This window comes from Eptesicus fuscus, chromosome 24 (assembly GCF_027574615.1).
Source record: "Eptesicus fuscus isolate TK198812 chromosome 24, DD_ASM_mEF_20220401, whole genome shotgun sequence".
Lineage (NCBI taxonomy): Eukaryota > Metazoa > Chordata > Mammalia > Chiroptera > Vespertilionidae > Eptesicus > Eptesicus fuscus.
The window spans coordinates 17,768,775-17,795,965 of record NC_072496.1 but is presented as its reverse complement, the minus strand read 5'-3'; the positions used below and the strand labels follow the sequence as shown (position 1 = coordinate 17,795,965).

General features: G+C 40.8%; 1 protein-coding gene across 1 annotated transcript; it reads left to right on the top strand.

The window, feature by feature from the left end:
* Positions 1–332: 332 nt before the first annotated feature.
* On the top strand, positions 333–26,680 carry LOC114229722 (putative coiled-coil domain-containing protein 144B). Its single transcript, XM_054713014.1, has 5 exons — positions 333–387; positions 9,769–10,872; positions 16,608–16,768; positions 23,800–23,892; positions 26,524–26,680. The coding sequence occupies exons 2-5, from the start codon at positions 9,862–9,864 to the stop codon at positions 26,630–26,632; spliced, it is 1,374 nt and encodes a 457-aa protein (XP_054568989.1). The 5' UTR covers positions 333–387; positions 9,769–9,861; the 3' UTR covers positions 26,633–26,680.
* Positions 26,681–27,191: the final 511 nt, after the last annotated feature.

Genomic DNA, 27,191 nt, shown 5'->3' with positions numbered 1-27,191 from the left:
GCCCTTAATTGGTGAAAACAAATTAAACTCAAGCAGAGTGTGCCTCCATTAAATAGATCATAGGTTGGGAGAGGTGGTGGCAGAAATAGGTAATAAAAGCTTTTTTTAAAACAGATGCCTAGTGTTACTTATTTCAAGAAACTATTTCATATCTAGGTAGCTGATCTTTCATTTATATTTTTTGTTGCTTTATAATTTTTTGCCTTTTTTATTGTCTAAAATTTTACATATGTCTCCTTTTTCCCAGCTTGATTTCCCGCCCCCCTTTTTGTTGCTTTATTAATGTAACAAACTCACTCATTTTTGTTGTATATTTTACTGTAAAGACTTTCCAGCAAATCTGATATTGATGATGCATGGCTTACATCACACAATGAAGACTTCAAGGTAATGTTCTCCCTTGTGAAAGTAAATTTCCTGGTCTCAATATAATTATGAGTAGCCCTAACTCTTAAAATTTTGTAGTGGCCTACCTGCCTATGTTTTATGTTTGTAATACAAACTGAGTCTTCTGTTGTTAAATCCTTAAGTGAGGATATATTTTTTAAATTGATTTTAGAGAGAGAGGAATGGGGAGGGGGTGGGAACTACTGAGAGAGAGAGAGAGAGAGAGAGAGAGAGAGAGAGGCACTGATGTGAGAAAGAAATATTGATTGACTGCCTTCTGCATAGGCCCCAACCAACATTGAACTGGCAATCTGAGTATGTGCCCTGACTGGGAATTCAACCTGTAACCCTTTGGTGCATGTGACAATGCTCAAACCAACTGAGTGATGCAGGCCAGGGTGGAAAATATATTTCTTTTATTACTTTATATGTAATTTCCACAATAAGTTAATCCATAGAGACAGAAATCATACAAGTTATTGCCAGAGACTTTGGTAGGAGGAATAGGGAGTTCCTATTTCATGGGAATAAGGCTCCCTTCTGGAGTGATGAAAAGTTTTGGAACTAGATAGAGGTGGTCATTGCGCAACATGGCACATGTACCAAATGCTACAGAACTTCTCACTTTAAAAGGGTTTATTTATGTTTGGTGAACTTTACTATCTGAAACAAACAAGAATACTATCATAATAATAATTGTCAATCAAGTGATGAAATTAAGATCATATTATTCCTTTTACAACAATCCAATAAACTCATTTAAAACATGTCTTCTGATGAAGTTACATTGTTAATTTGAGATTTTTTTTTTTCTTGAGGTAAGCCTGCATTGCTTTGAATTTCTCTCTTAGGACTGCTTTCACTATGTCCCACTAGTTTGTCATGTTCTCATCTCTTTTGTCTCAAGCAATCTTTTTATTTCAACTTTGATCTCATTGTTAATGCACTCACTGTTCAGTAACAGGTTATTTAGCCTCCATGTGTTTGTGTGTTTTCAGGTCTTCTTTTGTGTGTGTTTATGTGTAATTGATTTCTAGTTTGATACCATTGTGGTTGATTTTGGGGGGCGAAGATCTATCCATTGATGTCAATGGGGTGTTAAACCCCCAACTATGATTGTATCAATATTTTTTGTATATAATTATGTTCTCCTGTGGTAAGTGAATAATTGGGTGTTTCCTGCTACCTTGTCTTCTAAATAAAAGATTCTATTCTCAACCAGCTGGCACAGCTCAGTGTTTGAGTGTCTTGTTGGATTGATCCCATTATTATTATGTAATGGCCCCCTTTGTCGCCTGTTAAAGTCTTAGTTTTAAATTTCATTTTTTCTGAACAAATATTGCTATCCAGCTTATTTTTGTTTGCATTTGAATAATTTTTAAAAATTAATATTTATTGTTGAGATTACTACAGATGTTCCTCTTTTTCCCCCCATAGCTACCCTCCACCTGGTTTCCCCCACGCCCACCCCAGGCCCTCGCCACCCTATTGTCTGGGTAATGCATACATTCATATAAGATCTTTGTCTAATCTCTTCCCACACACCGCCACATCCACTTCCCTATGAGAATGGTCAGTATTTTCCATTTCCATGCCCCTGGTTCTATACCATTCACCAGTTTATTCTGTTCATCAGATTTTTTATTCATTTGATTTTTAGATTCAATTGTTGATAGATATGTATTTGTTATCACTTTGTTATTCAAATTTTTTATCTTTACCTTCTTCTTCTTAAAAAATACCCTTTAGCATTTCATATAATACTTGTTTGGTGGTGATAACCCACCTTTAGCTTTTTATTGTCTGTCAAGCTATTTATCTGACCTTCACTTCTAAATGATAGCTTTTCTGGGTAGAGTAATCTTGGTTGTAGGTTTTTGCTATTCATCACTTTGAATATTTCTTGCCAATTCCTCTGGCCTGCATAGTTTCTGTTGAGAAATCAGCTGTCAGTCATATATGCACCCACTTATAGCTAACTAACTGTTTTTCTCTTTCTGCTTTTAAGATTCTTTCTTTATTTTTTGCCCTTGGCATTTATATTGTGCTGTTTCTTGGTGTGGTCCTCTTTGGATTCCTCTTGCTTAGGATTCTGTGTGCTTCCTGGACTTGTAAGTCTATTTCTTTCACCAGGTAGGGAAGTTTTCTAACATTATTTCTTCAAATAGGTTTTCAATATCTTGCTCTCTTTCTTCTTCTGGTACCCCAATAATTCAGATGTTGGTATATTTGAAATTGTCCCACAGGCTCCTTACACTATCCTCATATTTTTTTATTCTTTTTTCTTTTTGATTTGCTGGTTGGGTGTTTTTTGCTTCCTCATATTTAAAATCATTGATTTGATTCTCGGGATCCTCTAGTCCACTGTTGAATCCCTGTATATTATTCTTTATTCCAGTCAGTGTATACTTAATTTATGACTGGTCCTTTTCTAATTTTTTTTTTTTTGCATTATCTCTAAGATCCTTGAAACTCTCACTAAGTTCCTCAGAAGTTTCTAGAAGATTCTTGAGTAACCTTATAACCATGGTTTTGAACTCTATATCCAGTAGTAAACATTCTTCCATTTCTTTCATTTGTGACATGTTTTTTTGTCTCCACATTTTGGCTGCTTCCCTGTGTTTGTTTCTATGTGTTGGGTAGCTTCTAAGTATCCTTGAGTTGATAGAATGGCCTTGTGTAATAGGTGTCTTATAGGGCTCAGTGGCTGAGCCTCCTCAATCACCCAAGGTGGACACTTGTGGTGCTCCCCTTTGTGGGTGGTGTGCACAGTGTTTTTGTAGTTGAGCATTGATTGCTATTAATGTCTCTGGGAGGAATTGACCTCCAGACCAATTGGCTGTGGGGATTAGTTGCAACTACAGTGGGAGAGCTGCTGTGCAAGAGACACCCTTATGGAGCAGGACTTGCTTCTGTGGGGATTTGGTGCTCACTAAATCTGTCCCTGAGTGTGCTGCTTATGGATGTGAAGAGTTGTAATCTGGTATGGTCTCACACTGACCACTGGTACACTGGCTCTTGGGTCTCCGGAGAGGTGCAAAGTCAGCCACTGCTTGGGGCCATCCAGCAGGAGCTACAGAGAAATCTGCAGATTCCTCCTCTTTGCATAAGGTTTGAAAGTATCCAGGTGAGGCCCAACTGTGAATCAAGGGAGCCTTGGGCCTTTTATTGATAGGTTTGGGGCTCCCTGAGCCAGCTACAGCTTGTTTGACGGATTTTTAGCCTGAGAGAGGTCAGACCATCCATACGCAAAAGCTGCTGAGCACAGCTTGGGGGTTGTAAATTGGCTGGGACAGGGTCTCAGGGAATCACTAGGACAGAGCAAACAGAAATGGCTACCAGTCATCCCTGCACAGGGGAGGTCTCAGCATGGGAACAATGACCCCTTCAAGCACCTGCATCTGGAAGAAAACTGCCCCTGAGTTCCTGCCCCAATACCAGACAGTCTAGTTCTCCTTGTATGTGTCTGGGTCTCCCAGAGCCTCGCCTACACAATGGAGCTCAGAGGAAGTGGGAGCTTATAAATTCAGTTCATGGTGTCAGCCTATTAAGAGGAGCAGCTAGGACTCTAGCAGCCTGTATGTCACTCAGCCCCAATCTGCACTAGTTTTTACAGCCCATAGCTCTTACTGCCCATAGTGACTTCTTTCCCCAGCTCTAGAACCCTGGGCTGGCAGTCCGGTGTGTGGCTGGGATGTTTCACTCCTCTGGGTGGCCTCTGCAAAGGCTGTCTCCCTCCTGATTAAAAAAGCGACATATCCGAGTGCTGGATCAGCCCGTTCTGAGCCTCTGCACCTCCTACCAGTCATAGTGTACTTTCTTCTTTACTTCTCTAGTTGTAGTGCTTCCACTCAGCCAGATATCCAGTGATTCTGGATGATAGTTGTTGTGTATTTTAGTTGTAATTTTGATGTGGTTGTGGGAGGCAGCAAGTACAGGCATTTACCTATGCCACCACCTTGGCTCTCCTAAATAATTTTTTAATTTATTTTTTTTTACTTACAGAGACAAAAGAAAGAGAGAGAGAGTGAGAGGCAGGCAGATATACAGACAGACACAGAGAGAGGGAAACATTGATTTATTGTTTGGTTAGTTGGTTGCTTCTTGTATGTGCTTTGAGGAGAGATTGAAACTTGGGACATAAACTTGGGACAATGCTCTAACCAACTGAGCTATCAGGACAGGGCCTTTTAGTTTGCATTTTCAGGAAATATCTTTTTCTATCACTTTACTTTCGGTCTGTGAATATCTCTTGCTGATGTGGTTCTATTGTAGACAGCACATGCAGTGGTCTTGTTTTCTTTTCTATTCACCTACTCTGTGTTTTTTGATTGGAACATTTAAGCCATTTACATTTAAAGTGACTATTAATAGGTACACACTTATTGTCACTGAAGAAGATGTGTAAAATGATTTCAGGCTTTTTAAATTTACTGAGGCTTGTTTTATGGCCTAACACATGGTCTATCTTGGAAAATGTTCCATGTGCACTTGAGGAAAATGAATACTCTGCAGTTTAAGGGTGTAATGCTCTGAAAAAAATCAATGAAATCCATCTCATAAAATGAGTCCTTTAAGGGTGCTGTTACCTTTTTGCTTTTTTTTTATTTTTGGAAGATTTATCCATTGATGTCAATGGGGTATTTAACACCCTAACTGTAATTGTTTCAGTATTTGCATTATAAGTTTAAATTGTTTCAGTATTTGCATTATAAGTTTAAATGCTATGGTGGATGCATAGCCTATATAATAAAGAGGTAATATGCAAATTGACCATCACACCATTGTAAAAGATGGCCATCCCCATGTGGGAACAAGATGACCACCCCCATGTCATCACAATATGGCCACCCCCATGTGGTAACAAGATGGCTGCCACAAGATGGCTGGCAGGGGAGGGCAGTTAGGGGCGACCAGGCCAGCAGAGGAGGGCAGCTGGGGTGGACCAGGCCTGCAGGGAAGGGCAGTTAGGAGCAACCAGGCCAGCAGGGGAGGGCAGTTGGGTGTGATGGGGCTGGCAGGGGAGCAGTTAGGCGTCAATCAGGCTGGCAGGGGAATGGTTAGGGGGTGATCAGGCTGGCAGGCAGAATGGGTTAGGGTCAATCAGGCAGGCAGGCAGGCATGCGGTTGGGAGCCAGCAGTTGTAGATTGTGAGAGGGATATCTGACTGCAGTTGGACATCCCCTGAAGAGTCCCAGATTGGAGAGGATACAGGTTGAGCTGAGGGACACTTCCCCCCACCCAGTGCATGATATTTGTGCACTGGGCCTCTAGTATGTTTATAAAGGTTATCTCTTCTTGTTGGATTTATCCCATATCATTATGTAATGGCCTCTGTGTCTCTTTTTATAGTCTCCGATTTAACTTCTATTTTGTCTGATATAAGTATTGCTACCCAGGCTTTTCTTTGTGGTTGAAAAAAAATATTTTTCAATATGTTTTATTTTATTTATTTATATATATATATATTGGCATGTGCCTTGAAGAGAAAGGAACATGGGACCCTTCTGTCTGCAAGCTGACACAGTCCACTGAGCCAAACCAACTAAGGATGATTTATTGATTTGAGAGAGAAAAAAAGGGAAAGGGATAGAGAAATATAAACATCAATGAGAGAGAAACATCAATCCTCTGCCTCCTGCATGTTCTCTCCTGGGGATTGGGACTGTAACCTAGGCATGCCCTGACCAAAAAACAAACAAGTGAACTCTTGTTTCCTGGGTGGACACTTGACCACTGAGCACACTGGCAAAGCAAAAATTGTTTAATTAATATTTTAATTTATTGTTTTGAGAGAGAGGAAAGGGAAGACAGACAGACTGAGAGAGACAGAGAGAAACATCAATTTGTTGTTCCATTTATTTATGCAATCATTGATTGCTTCTTATATATGCCCTGATGAGAGACTGAACTCTCAAACTTGGCATATCGAGATGATACTCTAACAAATTGAGCCACCAGACCAGGGCCTTTTTGTTTGCTTGCATTTTCAGGAAATATTTTTTCCATTTCTTTACTTTCAGTATGTGTATATCTTTTGTTGAGGTGGGTCTTTTGTAGACAGCACATGTAAGGATCTTATTTCCCTATCCATCCATGTACTCTCTGTCTTTTGATTGAAGCATTTAATCCATATACAATTTAAGGGATTATTGACAATACCCACATATTGCCATTTTATTCTTCGTAATTATTGCTACCCATAATAATTTTGTCCCTGCCTTTTTTTGCTTTTTCTTTATATAGAAGTCCCTTTTCTATTTCCTCTAATACTGTCTCTTTTTTTTAGATGAACTCCTTTAAGTTATGTGGAAAGATCTTTATATCCTCTCCAATTTTACATGATAACTTTGCTGGATAGAATAGTTTTGGTTGTAGGTCCTTCTTTTTCATCACTTTGACTATTTTGTACCAATCCCTACCAGCCTGAAATGTTTCTGTTGAGAAAGCACCTGATAGTCTTATGGGTCCTCCCTTGTAGGTAGATATTTGTTTTTCTCTTTTAGCTTTTAAGGTCCTCTCTTTGTCTTTAGCCTTTGCCATTTTAATTATGCAGTATCTTGCTGCGGGCCTCTTGTATGGTACACTGTGTCCTGCACTTGTGTCTCCTTTTCCTTCACCCAGTCAGGGAAGTTTTCAGTCATTATTGGTTCTTCAAATCGGTTCTCAATTATTTGCTCTCTCTCTCCCCGCTTTCTGGTACCCCTATAATGTGGATGTTGCTATGCCTTGTGTTGTTCCAGAAGTCCCTTGAACTAGCCTTATTTAAAAAAAAAAATCTTTCTGCTCTAATTGGGTGTTTTCTGCTACCTTGTCTTCTAAATCAAATATTCTATTCTCACCAAGCTGGCATAGCTCAGTGGTTGAGTGTTGACCTATAAACCAGAGGTCACACGTTGATTCCATGTCAGGACATATGCTCAGGTTGTGGGCATGATCGCCAGTGTGGGGCATGCAGGAGGCAACTGATCAATGATTCTTTCTCATGAAAGATGTTTTTATCTATCTTTCTCCCTATTCCTACCTCTCTGAAATAAATAAAATTTATTTTTCTAAAAAAGAATCTATTCTCTGCTTCATCTCATCTGCTATTGATTCCTTTTCATATATTTCTCATTTCAGATATTTTATTCTTTATTTCTGAGTGGTTATCTTACATGGTTTCTTTGTCATTTTTTACACTTGCTATCTCTTTGTTGAAGTTCTCACTATGTTCCTTGAGCATCTTTGTAACCAAAATCTTAAATTCTGTATCTTGCCTTCATTTCATTTAGTTTTTTATTTGTCTTTTTCCCCAAAGATTTCTCCCTTTCTTTCATTTGGGGCATGTTTGTCTCTCCATTTTGGCTGTCACGTGGTATTTTCTTTTGTGTATTGGGTAGATCTGCTTTGCCTTCCAGTCTTGGTATAATGGCCTTATGTATTAGGTGTCTAGTAGGGCACATTGGTACAATCTTTCTGATCACCTGACCTAGGTGCTCCAGGAATGTCAATTGTGTGTATTATTGTATTATGTGAGCCCTCCTTTGGTAGTTTCCATTGCTGTTGGCCTGTGTATGGATGGGTTTGACCCTCATGCTGGCTGACGATACAAGCTGCTATTCAAAGATTGGCCCCGTGTCAAGTAATTCATGCCAGCTTGGTGTGGTGCCTGCTTATGGAGCTAATTGGGTCATGCTCTGAAACCCCCACTGGGTATGTTGGTTCTGGAGCCTCTTGGGAGGGTTTCTGTTGCAATGTTAGTCTCTGCCTGTCATTTCCCCTGGGCTACCTGTGTGAAGCAACATAGCGATCCAGTTTGTGACTGCCTCTGCTGAGCCTCTGTGTGCCTGGGAGGGGCACAGCAATGCCTCCTTCCACCAGCACCAAGCCCACGGGGCAGCAGAGCAAAAATCCCATGTCACTCTGAGATCTACCTCCATCTGTTGGGGTCAGTCACTGAAAAAGCTCCTGTTGGTATGTGAGTTGCATGAAGTAAGTGAGTCATCAGGTAAGTGCAAGTGGTGTTTACCAGGTTGATACAGATTTAAACTCAGCTTTATTTCTGGGTGTGAGGTTACTTAGCACAAGTCCCAGGGTATACAAATGCCAGTTATAACCCACTGGAGATCTGTGGACCTTTGTGGTAGGGTGGGTCCTCAGAGAGTCATTAGGGTAAGGCCAGCAGAATTCATCAGACCCCAAATATCAAGATTTGGCTGTGTGAAGAGAGGGCTCAGCACTGGAATGGTGACCTCAGTTAGATCAGTGAGGGAATAAAAGCCCACAACTCAAAGTCACACAGTTCAGTCTCTGACACCCCTCTGCATCCATCCCGACCTTCTTAAGAGAACTCCATGAAAGTGTACACCCTGGGCCCAGGCAGCTGGCTTTTTTGCACTGTGTAGCACCACATGGTCAGGGATAAGAATTCAGAACGATGGGCTAGTACATTTCCCAGGCTGAGGCTATAAGGAAGTGAGGGCTTGACCCAGGGGTGATGGCATCTGTGGGCTTTGTAAGAGAAGGACTCAGCACAGGGAGGGCACTTAGAGGCCATCCCCTCAGCTCTCTCCCAGAGCCACACAAAGCAGCCTCCTCACATGACTCCCAGTCCACTCTGAGCCACCCTTTCCTCATAGGCTCAGGGTGAGTTGTGGGAATGATACTCATGTTTTGGCCCTTTAAGAGGACTCCTGGGTTTCTGGCAGACTCCCACCTCTTCCTGAAGGACAGCCGGATGTCATGTAGGCTCCTCTTCCCAGCTTTGCTTCTCAGGTCTGGGAGCCAAGTGTCAGGTAGAGACAACATGCTCCTCAGGGGGACCATTGCACTGAGACATGCCTCTGCATTCTCACCCACCACAAGTGAATGCCGGGGGGTGGAGAGGGCAGTCTTTTGGGATCTCTATCCTTCCTGCCAGTGTAACTGAGGCTTCTTCTGTAGATCCTTGGTTATAAGACTGATGTTCAGCTAGGGTTCAGATTGGTAGTCATATAACTTAGTTGTCATTCCAATTTGGCCCAGTGAGGAGGTGACTAAACTTTCACCTCTTTTGCTTCCATCTTGGAGCACTCCTAAAAAATTCTGAAATACACTGCAAGAGTGCAATATTTAGGATATAGTGACGTGAAATATTTAAAGTGAGGAAGGAAGCTTTGTAATGTTAAAACTCAGCTAGTAAATTATTTTTGATAGATTTAATAGTTACTGAATTGTTTAATTCCAACAGCATCAAAATTTGGTTCATATTTTTCTTTTTATTTAGGCCAAGGCAAGTTATTTTTTTATTGTTTAGTTTCAATACAGTGATTTGGGAGTAGCAAATCATAGATTAATAATATTAACAGTTAAATTTTAACTATATTCTCATTTTTCTTTGTTCACACTTGATTACTTAAGGATAAAGTTCTTTCAAAAACATGTATCCTGACACCAAAGACATCTGAAAATCAAATCAAGCAAATACATCTTCAACAATTGCATCTAGAAAAAATGTCTCAAGAATCACAAATAAATAGGGAATGTGACAAAGAGGATACATCTGCATATTCAGGACACCCATCTGTGCAAAAGGATGAGGAAATGTGCATCAAACAAAGCACCTTTGAGCAGAGGGAGAACTTACAACTTTCCAAAGATGAGTCAAAGCAGAAGTCACATGAATTTTCTGGAAAATTCAAAATGACTGAGTGCCCTGAGGAAGAGCCGCCACGTGATAACTCTAAAGGAGGAGCAAGCTTAAGACAAATGCCTTCTAATTTGACAAGTAAAATACTTGATTGTGAGGGGAAAGATGCATTTAGAATGTCTGTCTCTGCAGCACTACAAACATTTCCTGAAAGAGAAGAACCCACTCTCAAAATTGTTCCTCCATCTCATGCAGACCCTGGGTCCCCTGAAGACTCTCCCTTGTCATCTTCTGAGCTTCCTTTAAGAGAAAAAGAATTACACTCTGAAAATGAACACAAACCTGACACAGAAAATGTTTTAAACAAAAATGAGAGTTTTTATAATGAGACAGAAAATAAAAAAGTAAGACACCCAATAGTTACATCTGAAGCAAGAGAAGACCAAGAGATTGCTATGCAGATGACAAAAAATATAAATCCAAATACCAGGGATTGGAAATTAGGCATCAGACCTACACCTCAGACTCATGATCCAAAAAGCCATTTTGATTTGAGGCTTGTCCACTGCAATGAAACAAAACCCATGACTGAATTAAAAAGCCACCATATGCCTGCTGTAACAAAAACTTATATGGAAATAAAGCCAAATCAAGACTTGTTCCAGAAGCCATTATGTGCAGATAATTGCAGTGCTAATTATTTTAAAAGCATGGACTCTAAATTAAAAGATGAGAGTTCCTCTGCACTGCACAATGACAGAACACCTGGAGTATATGTAAATGAAGAAGATTTACAAAGGCTTAAGAATGATGTAGACATGGTAAAAGTAGAGCCCCTGGCTTGGAAAAGAAAGAAAATTCAACTTCAAAAAGAGGTAGAACTTCATTTGCTGCTACTCTTTGTTTTTTCTCTTTATCAATTCTCTTACCCATTCTGAAAAAAGTTTGTGTGTAAAATTAGGTTGCCGAAATATCCTTCCTATCTAATAAAAGAGTAATATGCAAATTGACCCTAACTCTGCTACACACACAAACCATGCCCACAAGCCACACACATCAGCCAATCAGGAGCAAATATGCAAATAAACCCAACCAAGATGGCTGTGGCCACAGAGAGCAGAAGGGAGGCTGGGGCTTCCCCAGCAACAGAGGAAGCCAAGCTTTCCACCTGCCCTTGCCGGTCTAGGCCTCCACTCAAGGCTACAAAGATTCAATTATAGAAGGTAAACATATCCAAACAGAAATGGCAGCAGCCACGGAGCTGGAAGAGCAGGAGGCAAGGGTTGCCCCTGGGAATGGAGGAAGCAAACCTTCTGCAGCCCTGGCTGGCCTAGGCCTCAACTCCAGGCTACAACGTTTAAATTATAGATATACATAAATTCCAACAGAAATGGCTGCCACCACAGAGCAAGCAGGAGGCTTGGCTCCACTCCAGGCTACAAAGTTTCAATTGTAGAAGATACATAAATCCCAAATACCAGGGCCTCTGCTTGGGTCGCCAGGGGGCCTGGCCGACCTGCAAATCACCACAGGCCCTTCACCCAGGCCGCCCCACACAATATGGCTGCCCCCATGTGGTCAAAGATCCTGTCCCCATGTGGACACAAGATGGCCACCACAAGATGGCCAGCAGGGGAGGGCAGTTAGGGGTAACCAGGCCTGAAGGGGAGGGCAGTTAGAGGCAAACACGCTGGCAGGGCAGCAGTTAGGCATCAATCAGGCTGGCAGGGGAGTGGTTAAGGGTGATCAGGCTGGCAGGCAGAAGCGGTTAGGGGAAATCAGGAAGGCAGGCAGGTGAGAAGTTGGGAGCCAGCAGTCCTGGATTGTGAGAGGAATGTACAACTGCCCGTTTAGGCCCGATCCCACCAGGATCAGACCTAAATGGGCAGTCGGACATCCCTCGAGTGGTCCCAGATTGGAGAGGGTGCAGGCTGGCCTGAGGGACACCCCTCACCCCCGCCATGCACGAATTTCATGCACTGGGCCTCTAGTATAATTATAAATATACATAGATTCAGTCAACTAAGTCATAGGATTTTAAGAAAACATTCTCAGGTTTGTTCTTAAGTCTTTCTGTCAGTCTTCCTTATGATTGGGAAACTAATTTAGCTATGTACCATGTCATCTTCTGAACCAGTGAAAGTATAAAGGAAAGTGTTTAAAAAATGTAATAAGCACTAGGATTATTTTATCTGTTAAGTTAATTGGCTTAAATATAATTTACATCCCACAACCTGGCCAGTGTAGCTCAGTGGTTAAGCATTGCTCCATGAACCAAGAGGTTCCTGATTGAATTCAGGGTCAGGGTACATGCCTGGGTTGTGGCTGGATCTGTAGTAGAGGGTGTGCAGGAGACAACTGATCAATGGTTCTCTGTCATCGATGTTTCTCTCCCTCTCTCTCTGAAATCAATTTTAAAAATACCCATAAATAGCATCCCAGAAACAATAAAATTGAAGGAAGCTATGATGAGAGAAGGGATATAAAGAAATATCCCCAACTAAACTCATCTATTTTTATTCTATTGTATAAATCTTCTGTGGTTTACTGAAAATCTTGGAACTTAGAATTCCAATATGATCACATCAAGATATTTTTATTTTATTTTACTTTCTAGTTACAGATTATATTCAATATTATTTTGTATTAGTTTCACATGTATAACATGGTGGTTAGATAATCATATACTTTACAACCTAGTTGCCCCAATATTTCAAGTGCCCACCTGTATTATTCATCATCACTGGAATATTATTTAGATATTTTAATAACAAACATATGTACTTTCATATATATATTTTTACTATCACTCACAGATGTTTTAGTTGAGTTGAACCTTTACATTATATTGTTTAATAAAGTATGATGATGCCATAAAAAAACCGAAACCTTACCATTTGTGACAGCACGGATGAGCCTAGAGGGCATTATGCTAAGTGAAATAAGTCAGAGAAAGATAAGTCCCATCTGATTGCACTTATATGTGGAATGTGAAGAGCAAAATAAATAAACTAAGAAATTTAAAAGATATTCATACATAACAGATGTGACTGATGGATGCCAGAGGGAAGGGGGTCAGTAGAGTAGGTCAAAAGTAAAGGGGTCAACAAGTACAAATTGGTAGTTATAGAATAGTCACAGGAATGTCAAGTACAGCATAGAGAATATAGTCAACCATCTATATATATAAAAGGCTAAGTGACTGACCATACATCCGTCCAACCGTCTGACCAACCGACCTGCTGGTACATATGATGCTCACTGGCAATTTAAAAATAAACATTGACTCCGGCATGTGTGATACATATAAAGCTATTGCTGGTGTCAATGAAACTTCAATTTATAGACTTGATATAAAAAGTGAAGTTGCTAAAACCATTAAAAAGGCCCAACTACTCATTATTGATGAGTACACCATAGCATCCAGTCATGCTATAAATGCCATAGACAGATTACTAAGAGAAATTACGAATTTGAATTTGCGTTTGGTAGAAAAGTTCTCGTTGGAGGGGATTTTCAAAGGGGATTTTCAACAATGTCTCAGTGTTGTGCCACATGCTATGCCATCAGCCATAGCACAAACGCGTTTAAAGTACTGTAGTGTTTGGGATGTTTCAGACAGTTGTCCCTTAAAACAAATATGAGATGATAGGATTCTGCTTATAGCAAATGGTTAGCAAAACTTGGAGATAGCAAACTTGATAGCAGTTTTTATTTAGGAATGGATATTAATGAAATCCCCTGTGAAATTATTTTTAACGGATCTATTATTGAAGGTACCTTTGGGAATAGTATATCTATAGATAATATTAAAAATGTATCTAAATGTGCAATTCTTTGTCCTAAAAATGAGCACGTTCATAAATTAAATGAAGAAATTTTTGGATATCCTCGGTGGAGATTTTCACACCTATTTGAGGGATGGTTCCATTGATTCAATGGATGATCCCGGAAAGGAAAATTTTCCCATTGAATTTCCTAATAGTATTGCTCCTTTGGGAATGCCATGTCATAAATTAAAATTGAAAGTAGGTGCAATCATCATGCTACTGAGAAATCTTAATACTAAATGGGGTCTTGGTAATGGTATTAGATTTATTATCACAAGATTGCAACCTAACATAATTGAAGCTGAAGTATTAACAGGTTCTGTGAAAGAAGAGGTTATTCTGATTCTAAGAATTGATTGTCCCTCTCTGATACTGTCCTCTCATTTAAATTAATTTGAAGAGAGTTTCCCATGATGCCGGCGATTGTGATGACTATTAATAAATCACAAGGACAAACTCTAGACAGAGTAGGAATATTCTTACCTGAACCCACTTTCGGACATGGTCAGTTATACGAATGTTGCTTCCTCTCGAGGTAGAAGAGTTTGTGATGTTAAAGTTGTAAATACTTCATCACAAGGGAAATCAGTCAAGACCTCTGAAAGTGCTTTTACTTTTAATGTGATATACAGGGAGATATTAGAATAAGTTTGATCAATTTATCAGTCATTATTTTTATCAATGTTGTTTTGATATCATGTTTTTGTTTTTATGTCATGTTTTGTTTTTAATCATGTCTTTGTTGTTATTATATCCTGTTGTTATTGTTTATTTATTAATTAATTTACATATTATTTTCATATACATCTTACTAATTTTCTTTCATCTCTGACCCTTCTTTTATAGAGAAAGGGCAAATAGCAATATTAAAATATTTCTTTTAATTAATTTCCTTTCCATGTGCACAAATCCATGCATCAGGCCACTGGTATTGTAATAAGTATGAACGGCATCAGATGGGTATTGAAATATCAGGGGGATCACTTTGTAAAGTATATGATTATCCACTATGCGACACACCTGAAACTAATACAAATAATGTTGAATGTGAACTGTAATGAAAATATTAAAAAATATAAAAAGAGATAGAACAAAAAATAAAAGCATGGCAAATATCATTTTGACATATATGTATCATATAGGTCACATAAATTATTTGCAATAAAATATGTATTTTTCTCTATAGGAGAATATTGAGTTTTGAGGTTCATTGATTTTTAAGATGGAAAAAACTTGAGATATTATGGTCCTTTATAAGAAAACAAGAGGCATGGTACAGAAAATTCATGCACGGGTTGGGGGCGAGGTCCCTCAGCCCAGCCTGCACCCTCTCACAATCCTGGACCGCTTGGCTCCTAATTACTCACCTGCCTGCCCGCCTGGTCACCCCTACCTGCCTCTGCTTGCAGGCCTGATCGACGCTTACTGCCCCACCACTGGCCTGGTCATGCCTAACTGCCCCCTCCCGCCCGCCGGCCTGGTCATCCTTCCTTGCCCCTCCTGCCAACCTGGTCACCACAAACTGCCCCCATTCTGCCAGCCTGGTCACCCCTCACTGCCCCCAGCCAGACTAGTCACCCCCAACTGCCAGCCTGGTCACCCCTTACGTACGTGCCCTTCCCCGCCCCCCCCCCCCCCCCCGCCGCCCAACTGGCCTGGTCACCCCAAACAACATGCTGTTCGGTTGTTTGGTCATCCCTCACTAAACCCCCTGCTGGCCTGGTCATAGGCAGCCATCTTGTGAGGACATGAGAGTTAATTTCTTATAATCTCTTTATTATATGCGATGTGGATAAGCCCTATCATTAACACTAAGGCCATGGTTGGCAAACTGGCTTGCGAGCCACATGCGGCTCTTTGGCCCCTTGAGTGTGGCTCTTCCACAACATACCATGGCCTAGGTGAGCCTATTTTGAAGAGGTGGCATTAGATGAAGTTTAAGTTTAAAAAATTTGGCTCTCAAAACAAATTTCAATCGTTGTGCTGTTGATATTTGGCTCTGTTGACTAATGAGTTTGCCGACCACTGCATTAAAGCATTAAATTACTTTTCAAAAATCATACTTAAATTACCTGGTAAATTTTATGAAATTTTCTCTTTACTTATCTGATTGATCATTATAGAATTATACCCTTTTTTTGGTGCCATAAAATGGTAGAAATTGCATCCTTACCAAGTTTGGACAGGTCATTTAACCCTGGTTTTATTTCCATTATTAGTAACTATGGGAATAAACTGAGTAGACAACTACTTTTATATCCTCCAGCTATATGATTTTATAGTGATTGTATTACTCATTTTCCAGAGTTGTACATTAACCATCAATTCATTGGTTTCATTCTGCTCCAGTGTTGTGGTAAACTGTGGTTCATATATTTTATGAATGCCACCACTTTTTTGGTACCCTCAAAGGTCTTAAAGAAAAAGAATTGTAAAAGGCAATGGGGGAAGGAATAGCTTTGTGCAGAAAGAGGAAAGCTTCCTATTTGTTACTGATGCACAATTTCACATCCTCTAAATCTGGTGGGTAATGCAAGACCCAGGTGGGAAAGACAGAAGAGGACACATTTTACATCTTTGTCCCTCTATTTATCTGTCTCTGCTAGATAAATGGGGTGGGCGTGGGTAAGGAAAATGTTAGGTAACAAATTAATGAAAACACAGTCATTTTCATGAATAAGGTAATAACAAAGCCAAATTATAAAAGCCAAATGATAGAATGAATGAAAACAGTCATTTTAATGAATAAGGTAATAACAATTATCATTCTTTCATCAAAGGTTGAAGTAAAAATGGAGCAGGAAAACAGTAAAAGGGAAGTGTCAGGAAACACGCATGATGGTACTGATGACAGTGAGAGTGGTGGATGGAGTCAGAAGAGCAAAAGTGAACAAACTGATAAGCAGCAGGTTTCTATTATGGAGGATGAAGATTCTTACAGGTAAGCCTACAGCAGTACTTAACAGTAGGTGATTATACTTTTCCTATAAAACAAATTCCAATTTGACCTAACATTCCTGATTAAGTAATTTTATATTTTTACTAGAGAGAGTGAACCTTGCTTGGTAATTAGAAAAATGGAGATCAACACACAATGAGATACCATTTTGGAACTAATGATGATAATTATTTTATTTTAAAAAATAACCAGAATTGGCACATGGGAGGAAAAGGCATTCTTGTGCACTATTGGGAGATGAACTTGGCACATCTTTTTTAGAAGGGTAATTGAATTTGTTTCAAAATTTCAAGTATGTCATTCTTTTATCCCAATAGCTTCACTTACAGAACTAGATCCTACAGGAAAACATGACTTGCATAAACACACACATACACATTCTAATGACATTAATTATATATTATTATGTATATACAACATGCAGTAGGTCATTATATGTATTATCTACATATACACAAGCCTAAGCAACTGAAGGACTGAATGGCCCAATGACTGGTCAACAGGAGCTGTCCCGGGTGGTCAGTGTGCTCCCACAGTGGGAGCGCTGCTCAGCTGACCACCCTGTCTAGGCAACACACCAGCCTGGTGGCAGCCACTCACTTCCTCAGTAGTCCTGCAGGTCCAGTCTCTGGAGAATGGGCCAGGCACCAATGGACCTGCACCACCAGCACCATCCTGACAGCACTGATGGCCTCCTGGAAGTTGGCCTCAGGCACTGGGGCCGCTTCCCATCCATAAACACGTGGCAAGGAAAAAAGATGTACTAGTAAAAGTGACCTTCAGATGGCTCTCACCAACCATTACAAACCTCAGCCAGCAGGACGGATCTGAATCCCATGCTGGTAAGGGCGTCCCACTACCCACCAAGAGGGCTGATTGCATCACAGGCCTTCCCCCCACCCCAAACCAATCCCCCCGTCAGGTGCCAGATGCAGGGCTCATGGCTGGCGAGCACCTCTGCAGTGGTGTGAGCCTCTGCCAGACTTGAGCCCTCAGCAGGAGCAGTGGGGCCAGAATGAGTAGGAGCAGCAGGCAGGAGGGGCAGGCAGCATTGGACTGCTGGTTTCAGCCCTTTCCCCTCAGGCCATGCCAAGGGGCCTCACTGGTGCACAATTTTGTGCACGGGCCTCTGGTATATATATAAAATATGACATAGAGGATAAAGACATATAATACACACATATGCATTAAGGATATTTATGTAAATGTTACAAATATCAATATGTATGTTAAGGATATTTATTACAACACTAGAGGCCTGGAACATGAAAATTTATGCACTCGGGTGGGGAGAGGCAGTCCCTCAGCCCAGCCTGCAACCTCTCACAATCCTAGGTAAGTTCCCTAGGCCTGGCCTGAGATCCAGGCCTATAGGGGCTTTTCTTCCCCGGACTGCAGGCAGTTGGCCCCAAACCTCCTTGCTGCCACTGCTTGCCATCAGTGCAGCACTGTCCCTATTCCCCTGCCACCTGTAGCCTCCCTCTGCAGGCCACAGGCTGGGGTGTAATGGCTTGGCTGGCCTGGTCCTCCCTCTTTCTTTGCTGGGTGGCAGGGCCAGGCCTGCGAAGGGCTGTCAGCCTACATGATCACCCCTAATTGCTGGTCTGCGTACCTGATCACCCCTAACCACTCTCCCTGCCTGCTAGATTGCCCCTAACTGCTTGCTTGGGGGTGGGGCCAGACAGTGAGGGGCCATCTGCCCACCTGATCTCCCCTAGCCACTTGTCTGCCTACTTTATCAACCCTAACCTCTGGTCTGCCTACCTGATAACCCTTAACCACTGGCCTGCCTACATGATAACCCCTAACCACTGGTCTGCCTCCCTGATCAGCCCTAACTCCTCTGCCTGCTGCCTGATTGCCCCTTACTGCTTGCTTGGGGGCAGTGCCAGCACTGACTTCCAGTTGGTCACTCTCCAATCGTTACTGGTCATTATGACCCAGGGTTTTTATATATTAGGATTGCATACCAAAAAGTTGGAGATAATGTAAAAAGCCATCTCTAAGGAAATACTTTATTATACCCATAAAAAAAATGTAGTATGCAGCCACCTGAAAAAAATGAGGGTAGTTCTAGTCTACAATATATTGATTGTTAGACAATTGAAATGTAGTAAAGCATTAGGTTTAATGTCCTGTCTTCAGCAAATTTTGTAAGGATACTTTTAATACCTGCTCAGTTATAATAGGAAGTTATATGCTACACTGTCACTCTACTTTTTTGCCATCTAAATTACTAGCTACTAGCTTTTTGTGATTGTTCCTAATCCCTGAGTGTTCAAATATTGGACCCTCAAATTAATCTGAAAGGGATTTCACAAGGCAATTTGGTTCATATCCAATCTATAAATTTCAGAATATGAGTAAAACCTATTAAAGCACAACAAGGGATTAATCTCAAAGGTCAGGGGTTGACAAACCTTTTCTATAAAGCGCCAAACACTCAGTATTGTGGGCGACATGAACCATCGGGTCTCTGAAATCTGTCACAGACACTAAATAAACCAAGGTGCTACTAATGTAGTGAGTCTTATATTGAAAGGTACCATGAGTACATGCCTTTATCCCTCTTTATAAAGAGAATACATTTCAGTATGCACCTCACCCAATTTTTCAACAGGGACTTCATATTACAAAATTACCAAAATTCAGTTTTTAAAGTAAGAATATTACCTGCATGTTTCCCCATTTATTTCTTTTACAAGATTTTAATATGACTAATTACAGTGTACTTTCTACATTTGAGTAGAATATTCTAGAGTTGGATGATTTTCATCTATAAAGAAATCCTTCTGTTGTCTTTGTAAGCATGAGAAACATGATAATCAGGTTATATAATATTATATATCTAGAAAAAATTCATGGCATCTTTTATGTGTATCATTTTGTGAATTTACTATGTAACAACTAGTCTGACATATGTTAAATCATATAGTGCCACAGGTATGTAATTAAAAAACGTTCAAGTCTTACAAAAATGCTTCATAGTCATTACGGAAGGATTGAAAGCTACAGGCAAACATGGTGCAAATGAGATCATCCAAGGCCGTGCCATTTAGCTAACAATTCCTGAAAAGAACTGTCTATAATCACTGATTATAATTTCCCTTCCATGCACTCGTGAGCTCACTCTAGTAATTTTTAGTCCCACCTCATCTCCTAAATTGTTTTTCTCAAGGTTAGTACTTGTTTTCCTCTAATAAATCTAGACATAATGTTTTAGATCTGGTTTTACATAACTTACCATATTTGACCCAATGGGAAACTCTCTCTTTTTTCATTTGGATCTTAGGACTTTGAGTTTTTAGGGGGAAGGGGTACCCAATCACCTGGTTTCCCCCTTGCCTTTACTAGTCTGGCCTTACTCTGTTAGGTTTCTCCTCATCTCCCTCCTTTTACACATTCAAGTGTCCCAGGATTCAGTTCTTGATCTTTTTTCTCACCACTTATATTACCTTGTATATACTAATGATCTTCAAATTTATACCTCCAGACCAGATCTCTCTCCTTAATACCAGACCTATATATGAAATTGCCTACTTGCTATCCTTTAAAAAAAATATAGCTATTGGGTGTTCCAGACTTAAGATCTCCAAAATTGCACTACTGATAGTCTTTCTTACACCTGCCCTTCATGTGGTCTTTCTTGTTTGAGTTAATGACAGCTCTTCCAATTGCTCTCCTGAAAACTTGGTGTCATCCTCAGCTCCGGTCTTCTCTTTGCCTTAAACCTCTCATCTAATCTGCCAGCAAATCTTGTCAGGTTATCTTCAAAATACAATGAAACCTCAAAGCAAGGGACGAATTCAGGCAAGGGGTGTCCCTTAGAGTGAAAAGTCTCTTATCCTATCTAATAAAAGAGTAATATGCAAATTGATGGTCACTCTAACACACAAGATGGTCACTCCCATGTGGTCAAAGATGACTGCCCCCATGTAGACACAAGATGGCTGCCATAAGATGGCCAGCAGGGGAGGGCAGTTTGGGGTGACCAGGCCTGAAGGAAAGAACAGTTGGGAGGGACCAGGCCTGCAGGGGTGAGCAGTTGGGGGGGACTCAGGCACATAGGGGTGGGCAGTTGGGGAGGACCAGACCTGCAGTGGAGGGCAGTTGGGGGGAACCCTGCCAGCAGGAGAGAACAGTTAGGGCTGACCAGGCCAGCAAGGAAGGGCAATTGGGGGTGATCTGGCCAGCAGGGAAGGGCAGTTGAGAGAGACCAGTTCTGCAAGGGAGGGCATTTAGGGTTGACCAGGCCTGCAAAGAAGGGCAGCTGTGTGTGACCAACTTTGTAGGGGAGGACAGTGCGGGGGACCCAGACAGGTAGGGTAGGGCAGTTGAGGGGAACAGGCCTGCAGGGGAGTGTAGATGGGGGGAACCATGCCAGGAGAGGACAGTTAGGGCTGACCAGGCCTGCAAGGAAGGGCACTTCGAGGTTACCAGGCCTGCAGGGGAGGGAAGTTGGGGGACCAGGCCTGCAGGGAAGGGAAGTTTGGGGGAACCAGGCCAGCAGTGGAGGACAGTTAAGGGTGACCTGGCTGGCAAGGGAGGGCATTTAGGGGTGACCAGGCCAGCAGGGGATGGCAGTTAAGGGCAATTGGGCCAGCAGGGGAAAAGTTAGGCATTGACCAGGCTGGCAGGGGTGTGGTTAGGGAGTGATCAGGCTGGCAGGCAGAAGTGGTTAGGGGCAATCAGGCAGGCAGGCAGGTGAGCAGTTGGTAGCCAGCAATCCTGGATTGTGAGAGGGATGTCCCACTGCCCATTTAGGCCCGATCCCACCGGTGGGATTGGGCCTGAAAGGGCAGTGGGACATCCCTTGAGGGGTCCCAGATTGGAGAGGATGTAGGCTGGCCTGAGGAACACACCCTGCTCCATGCACGAATTTCGTGCACTAGGCCTCAAGTATAAAATAAAGCAGGTTTTCCGAATGTGTACGTGAAAAAACTGACAAATTAGTTTACCTGCTTTTACTTATGTAGACATGTTTGTGTAATTAAAATTAAGTGTGTATGAAAAGTTTAATTTCACAGATAATTTTTATATAGATAACATTGCTTATGTACCACTGTAGTTTTGAGACTGTAATAAATATGCAATCTAAATTGAAATAAACATTTATCCAAAATACACTTTAATTATATGTAACTAAAAAAATAGACAACATTCTTTTTTTTTTTTAAATATATATTTTATTGATTTTCCACAGAGAGGAAGGGAGAGGGATAGAGAGGTAGAAACATCGATGAGAGAGAAACATCGACCAGCTGCCTCCTGCACACCCCCCACCGGGGATGTGCCCGCAACCAATGTACATGCCCTTGACCAGGATCGAACCTGGGACCTTTCAGTCTGCAGACCGACGCTCTATCCACTGAGCCAAACCGGTTTCGGCAAATAGACAACATTCTTAAAAAGAAAACAAAATTTAAATTTTATAAAAACAGAAAAATGTTTTTCTATATAATTATCTTTTGATGATAATATATCCAGACACTCTAGTTGTGGTGTGACATTAATCTTCCATGTTGAGGTGCTTCCTTTAGGTAATCCTGCCTTGAAAACCCTGTCAAGTTTAGTTTAAACTTTTGAATTCTGCTGTTTTTAATAACTATCTCCCTAATATTTTGAAAATGGGTTAATGAAGCTGCATTTAATTATCTGATGAATTGTCAATAGATATTATTAGATCACGGAGTTGGGATCCAAGCACTGATAACTTTATGTTTGGGGCATGTTGTTTCTTCTTCCTCCTTATCTTCATTCCGATCCTCATCTTCCCAGGTCATCACCTCATCTGCTATTACACTTTCACTCATAGTGTGGTACCCAGGGTCACCTTCATCTTCTAACCACTGTAAAATATCTTCCTCAGCTGCTTGGATCCACCAATATTTTGTGTTGTCCCACAGTAATCAGTAACCTCCAGCTTTTCTAAATGCAAGTATGCCTTACTGGTTAATTAAATACTTTCAAACAGTTTCCAATGTTTGCACCTTCACTTCTTTTCATGATGCAGCAAAATTTAAAAAATTCTGATATTGCACAGTAACTCTTTAAAATGGTAAGTTTTGTAAGATATGCTGTCCTGTTGTATATTCATCATTATTGTCATTCTGCAATACAACCACTACTTCCTCTAAAAAATTTTGCAGTATATTTATTTGGTTGCCAGAATTATCCCCGGGTCCATGGGCTGGATACATGATGCTATATTTTTGGCAAAAACATATATCTAAATTTGTCATCCTCTGAAGATAAAATATTTTTGGATGGATGAGCAAGAGCATTGTCTAAATGCAATAAACATGTTGCATCCTCTGGTGGTATTCCAAGCTCTTCACCTTGAAACCTCCTGACTGTGGGTACATATTCTTTCAAAATCCAGTCTTGAAAAATGTCCACATTGAGCCATGCCTTTTTAGAGTTGCAATTCAAAACAGGCAGATGACTCATTATATATTTTAAAACTCTAGGTTTGTGAGTTTTGCCAATGATTACAGGTGTCAGTTTATGAGATCCATTGGTGTTGGCACATAGCAGTGCCAAGATCCTTTCCTTGCTGACTTTTCCTCCAAGTGTTGGTTTTTCATATTTGGAGGTTTGTGTGTTTTCAGGCACAGAAGCCAGAATAAACCACTGTCATCAGAATTGTAAATCTGAGACTATAATAGCATTTCATTATTTATACATTCTCTTATTTTTGCCCTAATGGTTCAATCTCTTCTGTTGGAGCACTTAATGCTTCACCGTAAGTTCATTTGTACATAACTCCATGCCTTTTGTGAAAGGGCCAAAGCCACCCATCTCTTGCTTTGAATGGTGTGTTCATAGGATTTGCAATCTTAACTGCTGCAGATTTCAATTCAGCTGCCTGCACTGGGCCCACAAGAACGCTGTTGTGTGCACACTTCAACAATGCGTCCTCAACTGAAGTGCCACCAGCCCAGTTCATTTGCTTTCTGGTGCCAATTTCATCAATTTCATATGCCTTCTGCTTTTCATTGATTTTTTTTTAGTGAAAGTGGAAGCAAGGAAGGGAGAGACAGAACACTCCATGTGAGAGAAACACGTCAAGTATACCAGGGCTGGGGATGGAACCTGAAACCCAGGTATGTGCCCTCGATCAGGAATCGAATCACTGATCCTTTTGGTGCACGGACCCATGCTCTCACCACTTAGACACAATGGCCAGGGCCATCTTTGTTTCTTTTTAATGTCCAATACAGTTTGCTTTTTTAATGCCATGTTGCTAAATTAACTCTCTTCCTTTTGTTTACATTTTAAGGTAAGGTTTGGAATGATGTGTTTAATACATGACTTTAAATTTATGGTGAATGGGTCTAATAATGCATGCATTCACCAGTCACCAATAATAAGCAAATGCACATGGCTGGGGCACAGCTCAGTGCACATGGGAATGTCGGCTGGCACATGTTAAAACTTTTGCAGACAGTCACTCCACTCGCCAACAGAACCAATTACCCATGTGCCATGTGGTGTGAGCATGTGCTAACCATTTGCCTAACATTGTTTAGGAGCTGTGATTCTTGAATTTAAATATGTAGACTATAGTTGTTGATAAGTAATACGTATTTATGTCGGTGAAATTACAGTGGTTTTACAACATATGGCTTTTTAAAAAATTGTTTAATGTAACTATGAATTAATCACAAAATATAACCTGTTGAGTATAAGCACATTTTGGTTAAAAGCATTTCAAAATTAATGGGGTGTTAATTTTCACATATGACATACAAACCAGAAGTTTTAGCCATTAAACCCAAAGTATGTTAATTCAAGGTCCACAAATTCAAGAGTTGTCTGTATACCCAAAATCCAATCATATCTTCCAGGCCCTGGTCACCATCATCTGCTATCTAGATTATCTTAATGGCCAATTGATTGATTTTGTTCTTTCTTTTTTCCTTCCTTCCTTCCTTCCTTCCTTCCTTCCTTCCTTCCTTCCTTCCTTCCTTCCTTCCTTCCTTCCTCCCTTCGTCCTTCCTGCCATCTTTCTTCCTCTTGCTCTCCCCCCGACTCCTCTCTCCTTGCCTTTCCCCCTAATTTTCTTTTATCCCATCAATTCTAGTCTTTTGTTCAATTCTAAACATCATGGGCCTGCTAAAATATAAGTCAGATTGTGTTGTTCCTCCGGTCAATACATTCAAATTGCCTGATTCACTCAGAGTACAGGAGTCCCACAGATGCCCCAACCTGGGATTGAACCTGAAACCCGAGTAGGTGTCCTGATTCGGAATCAAACTCGCATTAAGGTATATGGAACAGTGCTCCAACTTGTGAGCCACCTGGCCACGGCTAACCGAATGTGTTCTGTTTAAAAGTTGCCTTCTCATCAGCTATGTTCAAAATGAAAACTGTTTCATATTCAATATTTCGCAGGGGTCCTCATACTTTTTAAACAGGGGGCCAGTTCTCTGTCCCTCAGACTGTTGGAGTGCCGGACTATAGTTTTAAAAAAACAAAACTATGAACAAATTTCTATGTACACTGCACATATCTTATTTTGAAGTAAAAAAAAAACAAAACGGCAAAAACACCTGCATGAGGCCCACGGGCCTTAGTTTGAGGAAGCCTGAAATTTTAGAGACTTATTTTTGAAGTTTGGCTCCAGAGGAATTGTTTAATAATTGCTCTCATATGGATCCCCCCCTTTCTAATGTGTTTTTATTAATTTTAGAAAGAGAGGAAGGGAAAGGGAGAGAGAGATAGAAACATCAATGATGAGAGAGAATCACCAATCAGCTGCCTCATTCATGCTCACCCCCTACTAAAGAGTGAGCCAGCAACCTGGGCATGTGCCCTGACTTGGAATTGATCTTGTGACCGCTTGGTTCATGGGTTGATTCTGAATCACTGACACAAATTGGCCAGGCAATCCCCTGTTGTTGTTGTTGTTTTAGATGTTTAGTGCTAACAGGAGAGTTATTTGTATAACTTTTCCCAATTAGCTGATGTGCTTCCCAAGTACATTGAGAGTTGGGCAGGGAAAGGAAAAGCTGTCAAATAACTAATGGAGTTGGGCAGTTGGTAACATGCCTATGTTATGTGTGGATTACTGAGTCTCCGTTTAGATTGTTTTACAGGAGCCAGTGAAATAAAGAGCTCCTATACTTGATCATTTGAGTCCATCCTTGTTTCAGGAGTCTATGCCCTTATAGGCTGAAGATTTAAATGTTGAGACTGGCATGGCTATCTGGGAGTGGAATGGCTAACCAGATAATACTTTGTTCTTTGACATTTGGACATTTAACTTTCCACCATTTCAGGAAAGTTCCTGTATTGTTTTAGGGTAAAAAGAAGGAATGGGTTCTCCTTAATAAGTGGTTTCCATGCTAAAGAAGCAAGACTGCCATTTTTTGACTGATATCCAGTAGTCTTTGAACCAGGGACAGAGAAGGAGGAAGGGACAGTGTATCTTTCTATCTTGACTTAGGTCATCAGATGTGTGCCAGTTCTGGGAATAAAAGTTATGTCAGCCATTAATAGGTAAAACAAACTAGTCTCAGGCAGAGTGTGCCTTCAATTAAATAGTTCATAGATTGGGAGAGGTGGCAGCAGAAATAGATAACTAAAGCCTTTTTTTAAAAAATAGAGCACCAGCATTAATTATATCAAGAATCTTTATTTGATATACAGATAATGGATCTTTCACGTAAATTTTTTGTTGCTATTTTAAAGAAATAAACTCACTCATTTTTGTTTTATATTTTACTGTAAAGACTTTGCAGCAAAACTGGCATTGATGATGATTCAAAGCATACATCACACAATGAAGACTTGAAGGTAAAGTGCTCCTTTGTGAAATTAATTTTCCTGCTGTCAATTTAATTTTGTGTGGCACTTACTCTTATAATTTTGTAGCAGCCTACCTATCATTGATTTACATTTGTAATGCAAAAGTAGTCTTTTTGTTGTTAAATTCTCAACAGAGATGTGCCATTTAAAAATTAATTTTAGAGTGGAAGAGTTAGAGTTGAGAGAGAGAGAGAGAGAGAGAGAGAGAGAGAGAGAGAGAGAGAGTCATTGACATGAGAGAGAAATATGGATTGGTTTCCTTCCCCATGAGTGCCAACTGGGATTGAACTGACCATCTGTGTATGTGCCCTGACTGAGAATTGAACCCATGACATTTTGGTGCTTGGGACAACGCTCCAACCAACTCAGCGCATAACCCAGGCCAGAGAATATGTTTATTTTATTGCCGTGGTTTCTTTTATAAGTAACTATAGGCCTGTTGCACCAAGAGATTCGTGCAATAGGCCTTCCTTGCATTGGCCTCCAGCACTGGTTTTCCTCTGGCACCCAGGATCCAGGCCTTCACTCCCACCAGAGTCTGCTTTCTTCATCTTCGCTGCAGACCCCCGCCTTCCCTTTCATAGCAGGCATC

Bases quoted from the DNA above. Each gene is read 5' to 3' on its own strand.
- LOC114229722 (XM_054713014.1), top strand. From the start codon at position 9,862: ATGTCTCAAGAATCACAAATAAATAGGGAATGTGACAAAGAGGATACA. The intron at 10,873-16,607 runs GTAGAACTTCAT...CTTTCATCAAAG, and splicing joins AAATTCAACTTCAAAAAGAG to GTTGAAGTAAAAATGGAGCA. The intron at 23,893-26,523 runs GTATGTGCCCTC...TTTACTGTAAAG, and splicing joins GGATGGAACCTGAAACCCAG to ACTTTGCAGCAAAACTGGCA.